We start from the raw sequence: 17713 nt of genomic DNA, 5'->3' as shown, positions 1-17713 counted from the left end.
CACGTTGTCCATTTTATTGGCATATAATTGTTGATAGTAGTCTCTTATGATCCTTTGTATTTCTGTGTTGTCTGTTGTGATCTCTCCATTTTCGTTTCTAATTTTGTTGATTTGATTTTTCTCCCTTTGTTTCTTGATGAGTCTGGCTAATGGTTTGTCAATTTTATTTATCCTTTCAAAGAACCAGCTTTTGGTTTTGTTGATTTTTGCTATGGTCTCTTTTGTTTCTTTTGCATTTATTTCTGCTCTAATTTTTAAGATTTCTTTCCTTCTACTAACCCTGGGGCTCTTCATTTCTTCCTTTTCTAGTTGCTTTAGGTGTAGAGTTAGGTTATTTATTTGACTTTTTTCTTGTTTCTTGAGGTGTGCCTGTATTGCTATGAACTTACCCCTTAGGACTGCTTTTACCGTGTCCCACAGGTTTTGGGTTGTTGTGTTTTCATTTTCATTAGTTTCTATGCAAATTTTGATTTCTTTTTTGATTTCTTCTGTGATTTGTTGGTTATTCAGCAGCGTGTTGTTCAGCCTCCATATGTTGGAATTTTTAATAGTTTTTCTCCTGTAATTGAGATCTAATCTTACTGCATTGTTGTCAGAAAAAATGCTTGGGATGATTTCTATTTTTTTGAATTTACCAAGGCTAGCTTTATGGCCCAGGATGTGATCTATCCTGGAGAAGGTTCCATGTGCGCTTGAGAAAAATGTGAAATTCATTGTTTTGGGATGAAATGTCCTATAGATATCAATTAGGTCTAACTGGTCTATTGTATCGTTTAAAGTTTGTGTTTCCTTGTTAATTTTCTGTTTAGTTGATCTATCCATAGGTGTAAGTGGGGTATTAAAGTCTCCCACTATTATTGTGTTATTGTCAATTTCTCCTTTCATACTTGTTAGCATTTGTCTTACGTACTGTGGTGCTCCCGTGTTGGGTGCATATATATTTATAATTGTTATATCTTCTTCTTGGATTGATCCTTTGATCATTATGTAGTGACCTTCTTTGTCTCTTTTCACAGCCTTTGTTTTAAAGTCTATTTTATCTGATATGAGTATTGCTACTCCTGCTTTCTTTTGGTCCCTATTTGCATGGAAAATCTTTTTCCAGCCCTTCACTTTCAGTCTGTACGTGTCCCCTGTTTTGAGGTGGGTCTCTTGTAGACAACATATGTAGGGGTCTTGTTTTTGTATCCATTCAGCCAGTCTTTGTCTTTTGGTTGGGGCATTCAACCCATTTACGTTTAAGGTAATTACTGATAAGTATGATCCCGTTGCCATTTACTTTATTGTTTTGGGTTCGAGTTTATACACTGTTTTTGTGTTTCCTGTCTAGAGAATATCCTTTAGTATTTGTTGGAGAGCTGGTTTGGTGGTGCAGAATTCTCTCAGCTTTTGCTTGTCTGAAAGGGTTTTGATTTCTCCTTCATACTTGAATGAGATCCTTGCTGGATACAATAATCTGGGCTGTAGGTTATTTTCTTTCGTCATTTTAAGTATGTCTTGCCATTCCCTCCTGGCTTGAAGAGTTTCTATTAAAAGATCAGCTGTTATCCTTATGGGAATTCCCTTGTGTGTTATTTGTTGTTTTTCCCTTGCTGCTTTTAATATTTGTTCTTTGTGTTTGATCTTTGTTAATTTGATTAATATGTGTCTTGGGGTGTTTCTCCTTGGGTTTATCCTGTTTGGGACTCTCTGGGTTTCTTGGACTTGGGTGATTATTTCCTTCCCCATTTTAGGGAAGTTTTCCACTATTATCTCCTCAAGTATTTTCTCATGGTCTTTCTTTTTGTCTTCTTCTTCTGGAACCCCTATTATTCAAATGTTGTAGCGTTTAATATTGTCCTGGAGGTCTCTGAGATTGTCCTCATTTCTTTTAATTCGTTTTTCTTTTATCCTCTCTGATTCATTTATTTCTACCATTCTATCTTCTAATTCACTAATCCTATCTTCTGCCTCTGTTATTCTACTATTTGTTGCCTCCAGAGTGTTTTTAATTTCATTTATTGCATTATTCATTATATATTGACTCTTTTTTATTTCTTCTAGGTCCTTGTTAAACCTTTCTTGCATCTTCTCAATCCTTGTCTCCAGGCTATTTATCTGTGATTCCATTTTAGTTTCAAGATTTTGGATCAATTTCACTATCATTGTTCGGAATTCTTTATCAGGTAGATTCCCTATCTCTTCCTCTTTTGTTTGGTTTGGTGGGCATTTATCCTGTTCCCTTATCTGCTGAGTATTCCTCTGTCTCTTCATCTTGTTTAAATTGCTGAGTTGGGGGTGTCCTTTCTGTATTCTGGCAGTTTGTGGAGTTCTCTTTATTGTGGCGTTTCCTCACTGTGTGTGGGTTTGTACAGGTGGCTTGTCAAGGTTTCCTGGTTAGGGAAGCTTGTGTCGGTGTTCTGGTGGGTGGAGCTGTATTTCTTCTCTCTGGAGTGCAATGAAATGTCCAGTAGTGAGTTATGAGATGTCTATAGTTTTGGGGTGACTTTGGGCAGCCTGTATCTTGAAACTCAGGGCTGTGTTCCTTTGTTGCTGGAGAATTTGCTTGGTATGTCTTGCCCTGGAACTTATTGGCCCTTGTGTGGTGCTTGGTTTCAGTGTCGGTATGGAGGCATTTGATGAGCTCCTGTCAATTAATGTTCCTTGGAGTCAGGAGTTCCCTGGAGTCAGGGTTTGGACTTAAGTCTCCTGCTTCTGGTTATCAGTCTTATTTTTACAGTAGTTTCAAAACTTCTCCTTCTATACAGCACCATTGATAAAACATCTACATTAAAGATGAAAAGTTTCTCTACGATGAGGGTCACTCAGAGAGGTTCACAGGGTTACATGGAGAAGAGAAGAGGGAGGAGGGAGTTAGAGGTGACCCAAATGAGATGAGGTGAATCAATAATGGAGAGAGTGGGCTAGCCAGTAGTCACTTCCTTATGTGCACTCCACAACTGGACCACTCAGAGATGTTCACGGAGTTATACAGAGAAGAGAAGGAGGAGGAAGGTGACAGAGGTGGCCAGAAGGATAAAAGGGGGGAATGAAAAGGAGGGAGACAGATCCAGCCAGTAATCAGTTCCCTAAGTATTCTCCACCGTCTGGAACACACAGAAATTCACAGAGTTGAGTAGAGTAGAGGGGTTAGGGAGGAGACACAGGCGACCTGGTGGAGAAAAAGGAGAGTCTAAAGGGAGAGAGAGCAGTCAAGCCAGTATTCTTGCTCCCTAGTGAAAAATGGGTCCTGAAGATTGGGTTCTTAAAGGTACAAAATTGGTAACAAATACATAAAAGCAAAAATTAAAAATCTAGAGTAGAGTTTGGAATTTCAAAAATACGATGTTAAAGAAAAGAAGAAGGAAAAGAAAGAGAGAGAAAACGAACAAACAAAAACAAACAAGGTCGCGAAAATTGTAAAGAAAGTACAGGTACAAAATTGATAACTAATACCAAAAAGCAAAAATTAAAAATCTAGAGTAGAGTTTGGAATTTCAAAAATACAATGTTAAAAAAGAAGAAGAAGAAGAAAATTAAAGAGAGAAAACAAACAAAAACAAACAATGTCACAAAAATTATAAAGAAAATACAGGTACAAAATCGATATTATTCAGATATACAATGTTATATAGAAGAAGAAGAGAAAGAAACAGAGAAGAAGAAAAAAAGAAGTCACAGAAATTATATAAAAAAAAACTATAGGTACAAAATTGATAACAAATACCAAAAAGCGAAAATTAAAAATCTAGAGTAGAGTTTGGAATTTCAAAAATACAATGTTAAAGAAAAGAAGGAAAAAAAAAACAAAAACAAGGTCAAAAAATTATGAAATATATATATATGAAGTTTGCTGAAGAAGAAAAAAATAGGGTCTTTTTTTTTTTTTTTTTGCAAAGTAATAGGTTATAAAAGTGAAAATTAAAGGAACAATAGAGGACTTAAAAAAATTTTTTTTTTAATTAAAAAAAAAGAAAGAATGATCGTAAAAATAATAAAAATATATCTAGGACTTTCTTGGTGTTGTTGTGGGTTCAGTTCATTTTTGGCTAGTTCCTTGGTCAGACTTATATTTCTCAAGATCTATAGGCCCCTTCCTATGTAGTCTGTAGTGACCACAGGGTTTTGGTCTATTGCCTGTAGCTTCCAAGGCGTTTCCCTCTGTTATATCTTCTTCTGTTTGCTAGTCTCTTCAGTATCTGGTTTCCGCCCTGACACAAAGGGGATGGTGGAGGACACTTTTTTTTTTTTTTTTTTTTTAGGCTTACTTGTTCAGTTGCGCTGTGGGGAGGGAGGGAAGAATGCTGCAAACAAATAACACTGGCGTGGGCTCGCAGTGCCTCAGCCACCCTGGGTCTGCCCCCGCTCATGGCGCATGTAGCCACCCTGCCCACACTGCTGGGGCTCTAGGTTGTTCCGCTGGGAACAATCCGAGGCCGGCCCTGGGTTGCCTGCACCTCTCAGGTCCAAGCCGCTCAGGTTCAGGCACTCGGGTAGTCCTCAGAGGCGCAGACTCAGTTGGGCCTGCGTTTTGTGCTCTTCCCAGGTCCGAGCAGCTCAGGTGATGAGGTGTTTGGCGAGCGCCAATGCTGCGACTTAACGCCTCCCTGCCACTCGGTTATCTGGGTGTAAAACCGGCGCACCTTCTCAGGCAGATGTTGACCGTCCAGACCCCCAAGAAGTTTTAGTTAGCAAAGAAGCCTGCTTACAGTTTTATAGATAATGTCTCTCTGGGGCTGCGATTGCCCCCTTCCGGCTCTGGCTGCCTGTCACCGGAGGGGGAAGGTCTGCAGCCGGCTATCTCTGTTCAGTCCTTTGTTCCGTGCGTGGGCCTGGCGGTCTTAGGTTAGGACTGGCTTTTCGCGTGGTAGATATCCCACAGTCTGGTTTGCCAGCCCAAATTATTTCACTCAGATAGCGCTCAGGGTATTCAAGCCAGATTCTTACTCTCAGCGATGCAGCCCGCGCCGCGCCTCCCTACCCAGCCCCCGCTTGCTAATGGCGGATGCAGGCCTCTGTGCTGCTTCTCCGCTGGGGGAGTTACCGTAGGGCTCTCAATCTGCGCGTTTTAATTGTTTATTTATTTTTTCCTCCCTGTTATGTTGCCCTCTGTGCTTCCAAAGCTCGGCACAGATTCGGCAGTGAGAAAGTTTCCTGGTGTTTGGAAACTTCTCTCTTTTTAAGATTCCCTTCCCGGGATGGAGCTCTGTCCCTCCCTCTTTTGTCTCTTTTTTTTCCTTTAATATTTTTTCCTACCTCCTTTCGAAGAGTTGGGTTGCTTTTCTGGGTGCCTGATGTCCTCTGCCGGCATTCAGAAGTTGTTTTGTGGAATTTACTCGACGTTTAAATGCTCTTTTGATGAATTTGTGGGGGAGAAAGTGTTCTCCCCGTCCTACTCCTCTGCCATCTTGGCTCCTCCACCCTTGAAAGGAGGTCTTAAGTCAACGTTAGGTTGTAAGTCTCTCTTAGACCATAAACACCCTGAGTGATTTTGTTCACAGCTGTAAACTCTGTGCCTGTGTACAGTACCTGGTGCATAGTAGGTACTTAATAAATTTGTCAAATGTATGATTGTCTTTGAGTATTCTTTGTGTGTTGGTTATGATGCTAAGAGGAACAGAAACATGTCTCTGCCAGCAAAGATATTACTGTCAGGGTAAGGAGACTGAATGCTAGATCCAGGAAGTCAAAGGAATAGGCAAAAAGCTAATGAAAAAGCTGTTACAAAATAACGCATGATACTTAAAAATGAGTCTGGTATGTGTACTTGCTATGAAAGTCAAGGGAAGGAAGAAGTGATGCTTGGTGATGCTTTTCAGGGTGCTAAGGGATGACTTCATGGAAGAAACCAAAGTTTAACCCTCAGCTCTGGCAAAAAGGGGGCTGGACCTGGGAAAGAGGTGGAGCAGACGCTTTGTTGTCATTGTTCATTCGCCAAGTTGTGTCTCAGTGACCCCGTGAACTGCAGCATGCCCCGCTTCCCTGTCCTTCACCATCTCCCTGAGTCTGCTCAAACTCATGTCCATCGAGTCAGTGATGCCATCCAACCATCTCATCCTCTGTCGTCCCCTTCTCTTGCCCTCAATCTTTCCCAGCATCAAGGTCTTTTCCTGTGAATCGTCTCTTCACATCAGGTGGCCCGAGTATTGGAGCTTCAGCCTTAGCATCAGTCCTTCATCAGATACTTCATAAAACTACAGAAAACACCCCCTAAAAGTGTCCAGGAGGTATATACCTCTGAATAAAAGGAGTTCTAGAAAGGAAACAGAGAAAAAGGAGAGGAAGAAATCGTCAAAGAAAAACTCAGGACTGGTGTACGCTTTTTCAGATTGAATGGGCCCATGCAGTGCCCAGACTGGCTGAAACTGGTGTATATGATTGGAATGTTTCAGAATCCTGGGGACAGGAAGACACTATGGACTTCCAAAAAAAGAAGCTAGGTCAGAAACACTGGAAGCTAGAAGGCAGTGAAGGAATATCTTCATTTCTGAAGGAAAATGGTTTCAGTCTAGAATTCTGAACTCACCCAGCTGCCAACAACGTGTGAGGGTAAAGATAAGATCTCTGAAAAGATGTTGTCAGACTCTTTCTCATGACAGTGTATTGAGGGAAGACTTAATCAGTTAGCTTGGGGGATTGAATTATCAATAAGTATATTAAGCACATTATGAAACAAGCTAGATACCGACTTTTGGGAAAATGGTAAGTTGTAGGAAAGGAAAATCATAACACATTGTAAGGCTCAACTATAATGTATGTAGCCATAATAATGAAAGTACTGTTGATGGAATGAAAAGGATGATATAATGATACTGTGAGAATGGTGGGTAGAAATGAGGGAGGTGGGTTGGAAAGAGAGTTTAATCCTCATTTTCCAAAGTTAAAAAAAAAAAAGCTCTAAAAGCATGTTGTCTGGTGACATGAAAACAAACCCTAAAGGAATCACATGAACAAATCATTGCTTCACGGGTGGGGGATTGCAATGAGAGAGTGCTCTTTTTCAGAACAACATTCATGGTTCTCTTCATGGTTCTCCATGAAGGTTATAGCAGTTTTTGTTCCCCTAGCCATGTCTAAGAGTACCTTCCCTACATGCTGTGTCGTTTGGGTCTTTCAAGCAAGAGATGCCAAGTGGGATTTAATGCACAGGAGGTTTGTAGAGAGGATCATCTGTAGAAAGATAAAGTAGGAAGGAGCAGGCTTAGACAATGATAGCCTTCTGACTTTGGTGCGTGTCTGAAGCTTGTGAAAGGAGAGAGGGAAGGAAGGAGACTTGGATAGGAAAAGCCTCAGACTATAGCATGGTTCTGAGAACATATTAGCCAGGCTCAGCATTGCACAATGGCTTCATTCCACTGTCCTGGGGGGTTCAGCCCATGGCCTAGGTGTGGGGGTGCAGCAGCCAAAGGGGGACAAGCAGATGGCTATCGGTCAGCTCTGCTTCTCACAGCAAATTCTTTGGAGGGGAGATCTGGGTGGAGTGGAGCACTTTCATGGCTAACACCCCCACCATCTATTTTTTCAATCTGACTTGATTTTTGTAGTGTGAGAAGTGAAAAATAACATATTGGTGGTGTTGTGCATTTATCTTAATATGGATGACATTAAGGATTTTCTGTTTAAGAGCCATTTGTGTTTTCTTTAAATTGAACAGATCTTTTATTTGTTTTTTAATTAAAGCCTTAAACGCCTCTGTTGTAAAGTACCTAAATAATAATGCCATAGCAAGTTAACCTTACTAACCCCCTGGGTAAGTAAAATATAAATTCTGCTCATTATCCTGTTCCATCTGATTGGTATTTTTATAACTCCTGTCAACACTTCATACAGGATAAATAGTAAAGATATAAACATACCTTAAAAAGTCTGATGTAGATAGAAATTAAAAATTAGGAAAAATTCCTTTTTCTACAATCTTTTAAGTGAAATAATTACATATACAGTATCAAGTAACAATATCTGCTTTAAACCTAATTGAATGTATTAATATTTATGGGAAAAATCATTGAAAAATTATTTCACTCTTTATTATTCAGTATTTAACATTCACACAATCTGTAATCTTCTATAATTGTGTTACATTTATTGCATTTTTATTGGGATATTTTATTTCAAATTAATTTTCTTAAATTTTTGTATTTTTTATATTATATCCTTTTGCTTCATGTTTTTACTTAGTGCAATTTTATATTTAGAGCTAACAAATATTTTATTCTTGTCTAATATCTACTTCTAATTTGAGTAACTGACAAGCCACTTATTACAGTTTCCAGTTTTGACGTTTATTTCAAAAAGCTATAAAGAACTGCCTTCCCCAACTTAACTTTTATTTATTATTTATTTGGGAGATGGATTTAAATCATTAATATAATTTATTTGCCTTCTGCCAAACTAGAAACAGAATACTTACTTAAAAGGCTTTCATATTTGAAACTTTTATGTTTATCAGTTTCTAAGATTCTGCTCATCTTTTGTTTCCGAAGGTGCTCAGCTGTCGTTTAGACCGTTGTTAAATAAATATGAAAAAGAAACACTAGAAAATCAGAACTTATATCTTGTCGGTGCCTCCAAGATTCGATTGTTGCTGGGGGCAGAAGCAGTGGGATTGGTAAAAGAGTGCAGTGATAACACCATGAGAGCCTTCACGTATGGAACCCGACACAGCTTCAAAGATTTTGATGGTAAGTTCCAAGGTTGTTTCTATCAGAATCAATTTATCAAAAGGAAGTCTTTGATGAATAGATCAGGGGTCAGCAAAGTTTTTCAGTAAAGGGCCTGATAGTAAATATTTTAGGCTGTGTGGACACTATGATCTGTCATAGTTATTCAGCACAACCTTTGTCCAGCAAAAGCAGCCTACAGCCATAAGAAGCAAATGAATGAGGCTATGTACCAATAAAATTTTATTTATCAAACCAGGTGGGATCAGGTTTGGGGTTGCAGATTTACTTTGTAACCTCTGGAATAGATGAACATAAACTGACATATGTCACTTATTTATATAATTCTAAGTCTTAGAATGGTGATGTTCATTAGATTGATATAAGTAAGAAGCACAGTAGTATTTCATATCCTGTAATTCCCTATCCTGCTTCTGTTCTGGCCTCAAAGGGGGTTTCAGAAGAGAGTGATTTCTGGAAAGAACTGTGAAATCCAGGATGGCTGTGAAAGCAGAGTGGGAGGTTGCTTTCAGAACTGGTCCCTTCCAGGGTCTTTCAGAGTTAGAAGATACAATTGGACTTCTTCAGACTCAGTCACTCTGGATTTTTGTATATTGGTAAATAAATGATTGAGGTGAAATTCACCACATTTGAGGGGATTCACCTGTCAAAAAATGACACTATTTTCTTATCAGGCTTTCTTCTTCATGTATGTGAGGGATGTTGGATTCCACAAGGAAATTGGCCTGGGCTTGAGAGTTTGGAAGAGAATTTGCCTTGTAGGCAAACTTCAGATCCATTCCTAAATAAAAATATTGTTAAAATTAAAGAATATATTACTTTCTGTTCATTTCAGTTAAATGAGGGCAAGCAAGTGTCTACCATTTGGTTGTTTGAACCATATAATCATTAGCATAATGATTGAAGAACTGTATTATGTGAAGGCATTTAGAATATTTTTATTCTTATATCCTTTTCTATGTAATTTTTATTACTTGGATTACTCTTTATGGTAATTACTTATTGTCTATACCATTATTTCATAATCCCAGGGTATTTGAATATTTTAGATTTTATTTTGGCTAATACTGAGAAAATAACTATGAATTTTTGTTTTGTTTTAGATGATAATGATGATTTCCTCAGCATGGCAGAACGTCAATTCATTATCAAACATGAACTTGAAAATCTTCGAGCCAGAGATGAAAAAATGATCCCTGGTTACCCCCAGGCAAAATTGTACCCAGGAAAATCATTATGTGAGTCATTGTATCAACTAATTTCATGAATATACATTCTGCTGCTGCTGCTGCTAAGTGGCTTCAGTTGTGTCCGACTCTGTGCGACCCCGAGACGGAAGCCCACAGGGCTCCCCCATCCTTGGGATTCTCTAGGCAAGAACACTGGAGTGGGTTGCCATTTCCTTCTCCAATGCATGAAAGTGAAAAGTGAAAGGGAAGTCGCTCAGTCGTGTCCGACTCTTAGCGACCCCATGGACTATAGCCTACCAGGCTCCTCCATAATGCAATTATATTTTGCTTAGTAAATAACAAATTATAATGACTTTTTCCACCCTTACTGAAAAACTTACACAACTTTACAATAATTTATTTTTTCACCATTATATATTTTGCCTTTAGACCTTCATGATGTTGTAGCTTTAGATCAACTTATTTGTTCTTTATGGTTCTCAACTTCTTCTTTATCAAGGTTCACAGCATTCAGTAAGCTTAAAATTCAGTGTGAATGCATTTGCATATTACTCAGTTAAAATTAGCCAAGTTTACCGTATGCCCAGCATTATAGTGTAATGAAAATCTGTAGAGGAATAAAAACTAGACACATGGTCTTTTCCTGGAGCCTTCTTTCCATCTCCTCTCATCTCACTGGGTATGAACAGATACAAACATAGAAAGACTTAAGAGTCACAGTGGGACATCATACCTGAATGCAAACTAGCAGTTTGTAACTTTCTGATTTTGTATAATTCCGTTTGAATGAAAATATCAGTTTGTAGACTGAAAGTATTTATGACATGTAATTCCAAATTTTCCTGAAACCCAGATAATAGCAAGGCCCAGAACATTTTTGCTGCCTAAGAAATTCTTTAAACATACCAGTTTCTGTGTCCCCAGTCTCCTTTCCTTGTAACAGTCAGTGTCATCCAGGAGGACGGGTGCCCGAGTCAGTCCATATTCAGACTTACTCACTTGTCACCAGATAGTTTGTTTAAACCAAGATCCAATCATAGATCACTCTTTTTGTTGTTGTTGTTGTTATTATCTCTTAAGTTTCTCTCTCTTTTTTTAATGTGAAGTACATATAACATAAAATTTACCATTTCCAAAACTTTTAAATGTACAGTTCACTGGTATTAAATACATTCATAATGTTTTACAGCCATCAACACCGTCCATCTCCACAGTTCTTTCCATCTTGTGAAACTGACACTCTGTATCCGTTAAATAATCACTCTCCCACCTTGTCTTGCTCTAAGACCTGGCAACCGCCATTTTACTTCTGTCTTGGTGGTTTTGACTGTTCTATGTATCTCAAATAAGTGAAATCACACAGTGTTTCTCTTTTTGTGACTGGCATATTTCACTTGGTGTAATGTCCTCCAGGTTTATCTTTGTTGTAGCAGATGTCAGAATTCCCTTCTACTTAAGACTACCCAGTGTTCCATTGTATGTAGGTACTGCATATTGTTTATTCATTCCTTCATCAGTGGCTGCTTGGGTTGCCTCTGCTTTTTGGTTATTGTGAGTAATGATGTAATGACCATGGGTATGCACATATTTCTTTGAGATCCTGCTTTCAATTCTTTTTGGTATATAACAAGAAATGGACTTCCTGGATCATATGGTAATTCTATTTTTAATTTTTCTGAAGTACTTGCATCCTGTTTTCCACAGGGACTGTACCATTTCAGATTCCCGCCAGCAGTGTACAGCATTGCAGTTTCTTCACTTCCTTGCCCACAGTTATTATGTTCTGATACTTTGATAGTAGCCATCCTAACAGGTATGAGGTGCTATCTCATTGCAGTTTTTGACTTGCACTTACCTAGTGACTGTTGATACTGAGTAAATGTCTTTGGAGAAATGTCTGTGTATGTCCTTTGCCTATTTTTGAATCAAGTTTTTGTTGTGATTGTTGAGTTTTAGGCATTCTCTATGTATTCTGGATATTAATCCCTTATGAGATATATGCTATGCAAATGTTTTTCCCCAGATGTTTTCTCCCATTCTGTGGGCTGCCAGTTTTTACTTTGGTGATACTCTGTTTTGATGCACAAAATTTTAACATTTTCCTGTACCTTTGGTTCATATCTAAGAAATTATCGCCAAAGACACCGTCCTAAAGCTTATTCTCTGTGTTTTATGTTAGGAACTTAATAGTTTTGGATTTTATGTTTAGGTTTTTAATCCATTTTGAGTTAATTTTTGTGTATGGTGTTAAGCACCTTCAGTCTTTGGCATGTGGATATGCAGTTTTCCTACCACCCATTTGTCAAAAACTATTCTTCACTCATTCAGTCGCCCTGGTACTCCTGTAAAAATCATTTGACCACATACGTGAGGGTTCATTTCTGAGCTCTCTCTTCTATTCCTTTGGCCTGTATAGTCTGTCTGTATGCTAGTATGACACTGTTTTGATTATTATGGCTTTGTGGTAAGTTTTGAAATAAGGAAGTTTTGCTTTTGTTTTTTAAAATTGTTCTGGCTGTTTGAGTTTCCCTGAAATTTGATATGTGTTTTAGGATGGGTGTTTCTAATTTTCCAGAAGACATCATTGGGATTTTGGTAGGAATTGCATTGAATCTGTAGATTACTTTGGATAGTACTGACATTTTAACAAGATAAACTCCCATGGATATGGGGTATGTCTCTATATATGTTTTATTTCTTATAGCATTGTTTTATAGTTTTTATTTGTATAATCTTTCATCTCCTTGTTGTGTGTTGTGTGTCAGTAGCTCAGTCGTGTCTGACTTTGCGATGCCATGGACTGGAGCCTTCCAGGCTCCTCCATCCATGGGATTCTCCAGGCAAGAATACTGGAGTGGGTTGCCATTTTCTTCTCCAGGGAATCTTCCCAACCCAGGGATTCAACCTGGGTCTCCCACACTGGAGACAGATTTTTTACCATCTGAGCCACTAGGAAAGCCCTTCACCTCCTTTGTTAATTCCTAAGTATTTTATTCTACATGATGTTATTGAAAATAGAATTGTTTTCATAATTATCTTTTCAGATAGTTCATTGTTAGTGTATAGAGATGAAACTGATTTTTAGGTGCTGACTTTGTGTCCTGCTACTTTACTGACTTCATTTATTGGCTTTGATAGTATTTTTGTGGAAATTTTAGGGTTTTCTACATATAAGATGATATCATCTGTGAACAGAGACAATTTAACTTCTAACTTTTCCGTGTTGATGTCTTTTATTTCCTTTACTTGCCTATTTGCTCAGGCTAAAACTTCCAATAACATGTTGAATAAAAGTGATGAAAGTGGTCATCTTTGTCTTATTTCTGATTTTAGAGAAAAACTTTTATTCTTTCACCATTCAACATGATGTGGGTTGTTTTTTTTTCTCCCCTTCATTCTGTTAATGTGATGTATTACATAGACTGATTTTAGTATATTGAACTATCCTTGAATTCTCAGAATAAATCCCACTTGTCATGGTATATAATCCTTTTAACATGTTGCCGAGTTGACTTTGCTAGTATTTTGCTGAGGATTTTTGCATCATTGTTCATAAGGGATATTGGTCTATAGTTTTCTCTTCTTGTAGTGCTTTTGTCTGACTTTGTGTCAGGGTAATTCTGGCCTCATAGAGTGAGTTAGTAGTGTTCCTTCCTCTTAAATTTTTGGGGAAAATTGGAGAAGGATTGGTATTAGTTTTCCTTTAAATAGTGGTAAAATTCACCAGTAAAGGTATCAAGTTCTGTTTTTTTCTTTGTCATGAGATTTTTTTTTAGTTACTGCTTTATAATTATAAATCTGTTCACATTTTCTCTTCCTTGCTGATTGAGTTTTGCTATGTTTTGTGTTTCTAGGAATTTGTCCATTTCCTCTAGGCTAGCCAGTTTGTCGGTGTACAAGTATTCATAGTATACTCTACAATCTTTCTGATTTCTTTAGAATCAATAGTAACGCACCCATTTTCATCTCTGATTTTAGTAGTTTTATGTGGTCTGTTTTTCTCAGTTCATCTAGCTAAAGATTTGTCAGTTTTGTTGATCTTTTCAAAGAACCAACTTTTGGTTTTTGTAATTTTCTCTGTTATCTTTCTATCCTGTTTGATTTATCTCTGTTCCAGTCTTTTTTTTTTTTTCTTCCTTCTGCTAGTTTTGGGTTTAAATTACTCTTCTTCTTCTAATTCCTTAATAGTAAAGTTAAGTTGTTATTTGAGATCTTTCTTGTTTTTAAATATACGCATTTATTGCTACTAACTGCCCTGTTAGACTTGCTTTCTCTGTGTCCCATATGTTTTGGTATATGATGTTTGGTTTTCATTCATTTCTAGGTATTTCCTAATTTCCCCTGTAGTTTCTTCCTTGACCCACTGGCTGTTTCAGAATGTGATGTTTACTTTACACACATTTGTGAATTCCTCAGTTTTCCTTCTGTTATTGATTTCCAACTTCATCCCGCTGTGGTCAAAGGATACTTTTTATAATCCATATCTTTTTAAATCTGTTGAGGCCTAACATATGGTCTGTCTTGGAAAATGTCCCGTGTACACTCGGGAACCAAGAGTGTATTCATTCGCTACTGCCTGGCTTCCCTGTAAACTGCATTATGTACTTTCCTCTGTCTCTGAGTTAGTCATGTGGCATAGATGCTTTTGCTTGCTCTCCTTTTTGACCTGTATGACTTTTGGGAGGTGTCTAGAAACTTAAATGTAGGTGCTTATCATTCCTCTTTGTCTGTATTTCCAGTTATCTGTGTATGTCTTGATGTTAATTATCTTGTAGCAGTTTTTTGTTGGACATATCGTCTTTACTGTGTAGATTAAAGATTAGCATGATTTCAAAAACATTTTCTTCAGTTACCTTTGAAGAGTTATTTGGTTTTATTTTCTGTTCTTGTCTTTAAGAATGCCATTTGTGTATGTGTGTGTGTGTATATATATATGTATGTAATGTATGCTGCTGCTGCTGCTAAGTCGCTTCAGTCGTGTCCGACTCTGTGCGACCCCAGAGACGGCAGCCCACCAGGCTCCGCCATCCCTGGGATTCTCCAGGCAAGAACACTGGAGTGGGTTGCCATTTCCTTCTCCAGTTCATGAAAGTGAAAAGTGAAAGTGAAGTCGCTCAGTCGTGTCCGACTCTGTGCAAACCCATGGACTGTAGCCCACCAGGCTCCTGCGTCCATGGGATTTTCCAGGCAAGAGTACTGGAGTGGGGTGCCATTGCCTTCTCCGACGTAATGTATATACTTATATATATATATATATATATATGTCTATATATTCTCTGAAATATTTTAAAGTTTTTATGTAATTTTTTAGGCATGTCTACCATTTTCCAGCTTTGTTCTTTGAGTCTTTACTTCTTCAGTAGCTTTTACTGTGACTTTCTTTGTATCTGTAATAGTTTTATTTTTCTGATATTTTGCTTTTCCAGGCTCCCCCTTTCAGCTCTCATAGGTTTTCCTTGATTTTAATTTCAGAGATGTGGCTTGCTTTAATTTCATTAACTCCTTGAAGAATTCCATAATTTTTCTTTGCTCTATGCTGTAATGTTTTTGCTGTGTTTCTTCTCTGCCTTTTAAAAAAATGACTTTCCTCTTTTCTCTGATAGTATTCTTGCATAGTTTGATGTCAGTTTCTTTGTGGCATTTGCTTATTTTTTTTAATGAACCCCTATTTTTTCCAGACCAGCTCTTCTGGGAAGGAAGTGTGTATATTGGGAAGAGGCGATGTTGGGGGGCCTCCAGTCAGGAACTGCGGTGGTCAGGAACTGGGATTCTGCCTGACAGTGTGTTCTCCTTGAGCGATCTTAGAGCCTCCGTGGAGCCCTTTTCTTTATTTCTTCATTGATTTGACTGTGTTGGGTCTTAGTTGCATCATGCAGGATGTTTTTGTTACAGTGCTTGGCCTCAGTAGTTGTGGTGTATGGGTTTAGCTGCTCTGTGGCATGTGGGATCTTTGTTCCCAGACCAGGGATGGAACCCTCATCCCCTGCCTTAGAAGGTGGACTCTTAACCACTGGACCACCAGGGAGGGTTAAATCCCTGGAGCCCTGTTCTTAAGAGGAGTGTTGCTGGGTTTGACCTTTCCGTCTGTCTGTGGCCAACCAAGACCACAGCTGCTGTGCTGCCTGTGTCCATCCCTCTGCCCCAGTAGGCAGCGCTTTTCCCAAGACGGCAGACATGCCCTTTCCCTCCTCCAGCCTTGTGTCTCTGGTCTGGCTGTGGTCCCAGGCAAGGAGCACCCCCTTAGCCTGCATTCTGGGTATGGGGACAGTAGTTCCCCACCCCTCAGTGTGCAGGAGAACCCTGCCCCCTGCCTGCTTGGACCCAGCTTGCTCTTAGCTTAGAACGCTGGGCTGATTTTTAAGGCCACTTTTCAGTTTCTGTTTTCACTTTATAGTTTTTTTTGTTTGTTTGTTCATTTGTTTTACTATCATCAAAAGTAGGGTTTCCCTTTATGGTTCTTATTTCCTTTGTTGTTTTTAATTTGACCTCATGAAGAAGAACAGGACAGGGATGTCTTTCTGCCACCACTTGTCACCAGGAGGGCCACATTCTGTTTCTGGTTATACGTGTGTCTTAGTCGTCAGCGGCCATCTGGGGGCATCCCTTTTCTAGTTGTCTGTGTGAGCTGAGATCTCAGGCTCTCTGACTGCCTTTGCCTGTTGATTCCTAGTAATTAACAGTCATGCAGGTAACCTAGCGAAAAATTTTCTTTATAAAGAGGCATTGAGAGAGTGGAGACTTTCTTATGTATTAACTTTATCCTAAGGGATATTATTTAGTTTAGGTAAAAGCTCTGTCTCAAAATGTCTATCAGATGATTGTCATGTTTTGATGGATGGGGTGTGGCAATCTCTTGTGTTATTCTTTTTTAGGACAATAACTACCTCTGACGGAGAGGGCAATGGCACCCCACTCCAGTACTCTTGCCTGGAAAATCCCATGGACGCAGGAGCCTGGTGGGCTGTAGTCCATGGGGTCGCTTAGAGTCGAATGTGACTGAACGACTTCACTTTCACTTTTCACTTTCATGCGTTGGAGAAGGAAATGGCAACCCACTCCAGAGTTCTTGCCTGGAGAATCCCAGGGACGGGGCAGCCTGGTGGGCTGCCATCTCTGGGGTCGCACAGAGTCGGACACTACTGAAGCGACTTAGCAGCAACCATCTCTGAATATCTTATGTATACAGATGGATAAATTAGAGTGGTCAGATATATTCTGTCTTCTAAAATTATTGCCTTATGAGAATAATAGAGAGAATGTCAAGTAAATACCCTGTAGCAGGCATGCATATAAGACAAACCACTGATGTGTGTGTGTGTGTATTGCTGGGTATCGTACCATATATCTGTGTATCTATATCTGTATGTCTCTACACACACTGTGTTTTGCCACATACATATTTGCAGTTATTATGTTAAGCAGGGACTAAAACAATACCAGAATATAAAAATGCATTTTGAAAACACAGGTGTCCCTGAGAAGCAGTTTGTTCCTCTTTGAGACAGGAGGGGTCTGTTCACATCTGAGCCCTAGATGCAGGCAGGGCCTGGGACGGGGGCCAGTGGCAGGGGCGGCAGGGGCCCTGTGTTCCCCGTGCAGCCTCGTCTCCCTGTGGGTGCTGTGTGTTCATCACCCCTCTGCTGGATTGCAGGCACCATCACCTGTTCCTCCCCATCGCAAAGAGACACTGTAAGAATTGTGAGAGGGACTTCTGTGTTTACTTTTATGTCACATTAACTGAAGGCTGTGTTAGTATTGTCATTGCATTATTTTATTTAGAGGGTCCTAGTATAAGCCAAGTTACAGTCTCCCTTAATTAGATTGTGGTTAGTAACGGCTGTAATAGTAATAGTCCTAGTGCTT

At 39.0% G+C, this 17713-nt stretch overlaps 1 protein-coding gene across 8 annotated transcripts in view; it reads left to right on the top strand.

The window, feature by feature from the left end:
* Nucleotides 1–17713, top strand: part of ANO10 (anoctamin 10) — a 277242-nt gene that overhangs the window by 64668 nt on the left and 194861 nt on the right. For all 8 annotated transcript variants that reach the window (XM_059879755.1, XM_024982851.2, XM_024982847.2 and 5 more), the window contains 2 exon segments: nt 8463–8660; nt 9764–9898. In XM_059879755.1, the coding sequence (XP_059735738.1) occupies nt 8463–8660; nt 9764–9898 (333 nt within the window).

The sequence above is a fragment of the Bos taurus genome, chromosome 22, assembly GCF_002263795.3.
Source record: "Bos taurus isolate L1 Dominette 01449 registration number 42190680 breed Hereford chromosome 22, ARS-UCD2.0, whole genome shotgun sequence".
In the NCBI taxonomy this organism is placed as follows: Eukaryota; Metazoa; Chordata; class Mammalia; order Artiodactyla; family Bovidae; genus Bos; species Bos taurus.
Note: the sequence above shows the minus strand (reverse complement) of the source record. Positions and strands in the feature narration are given on the sequence as shown.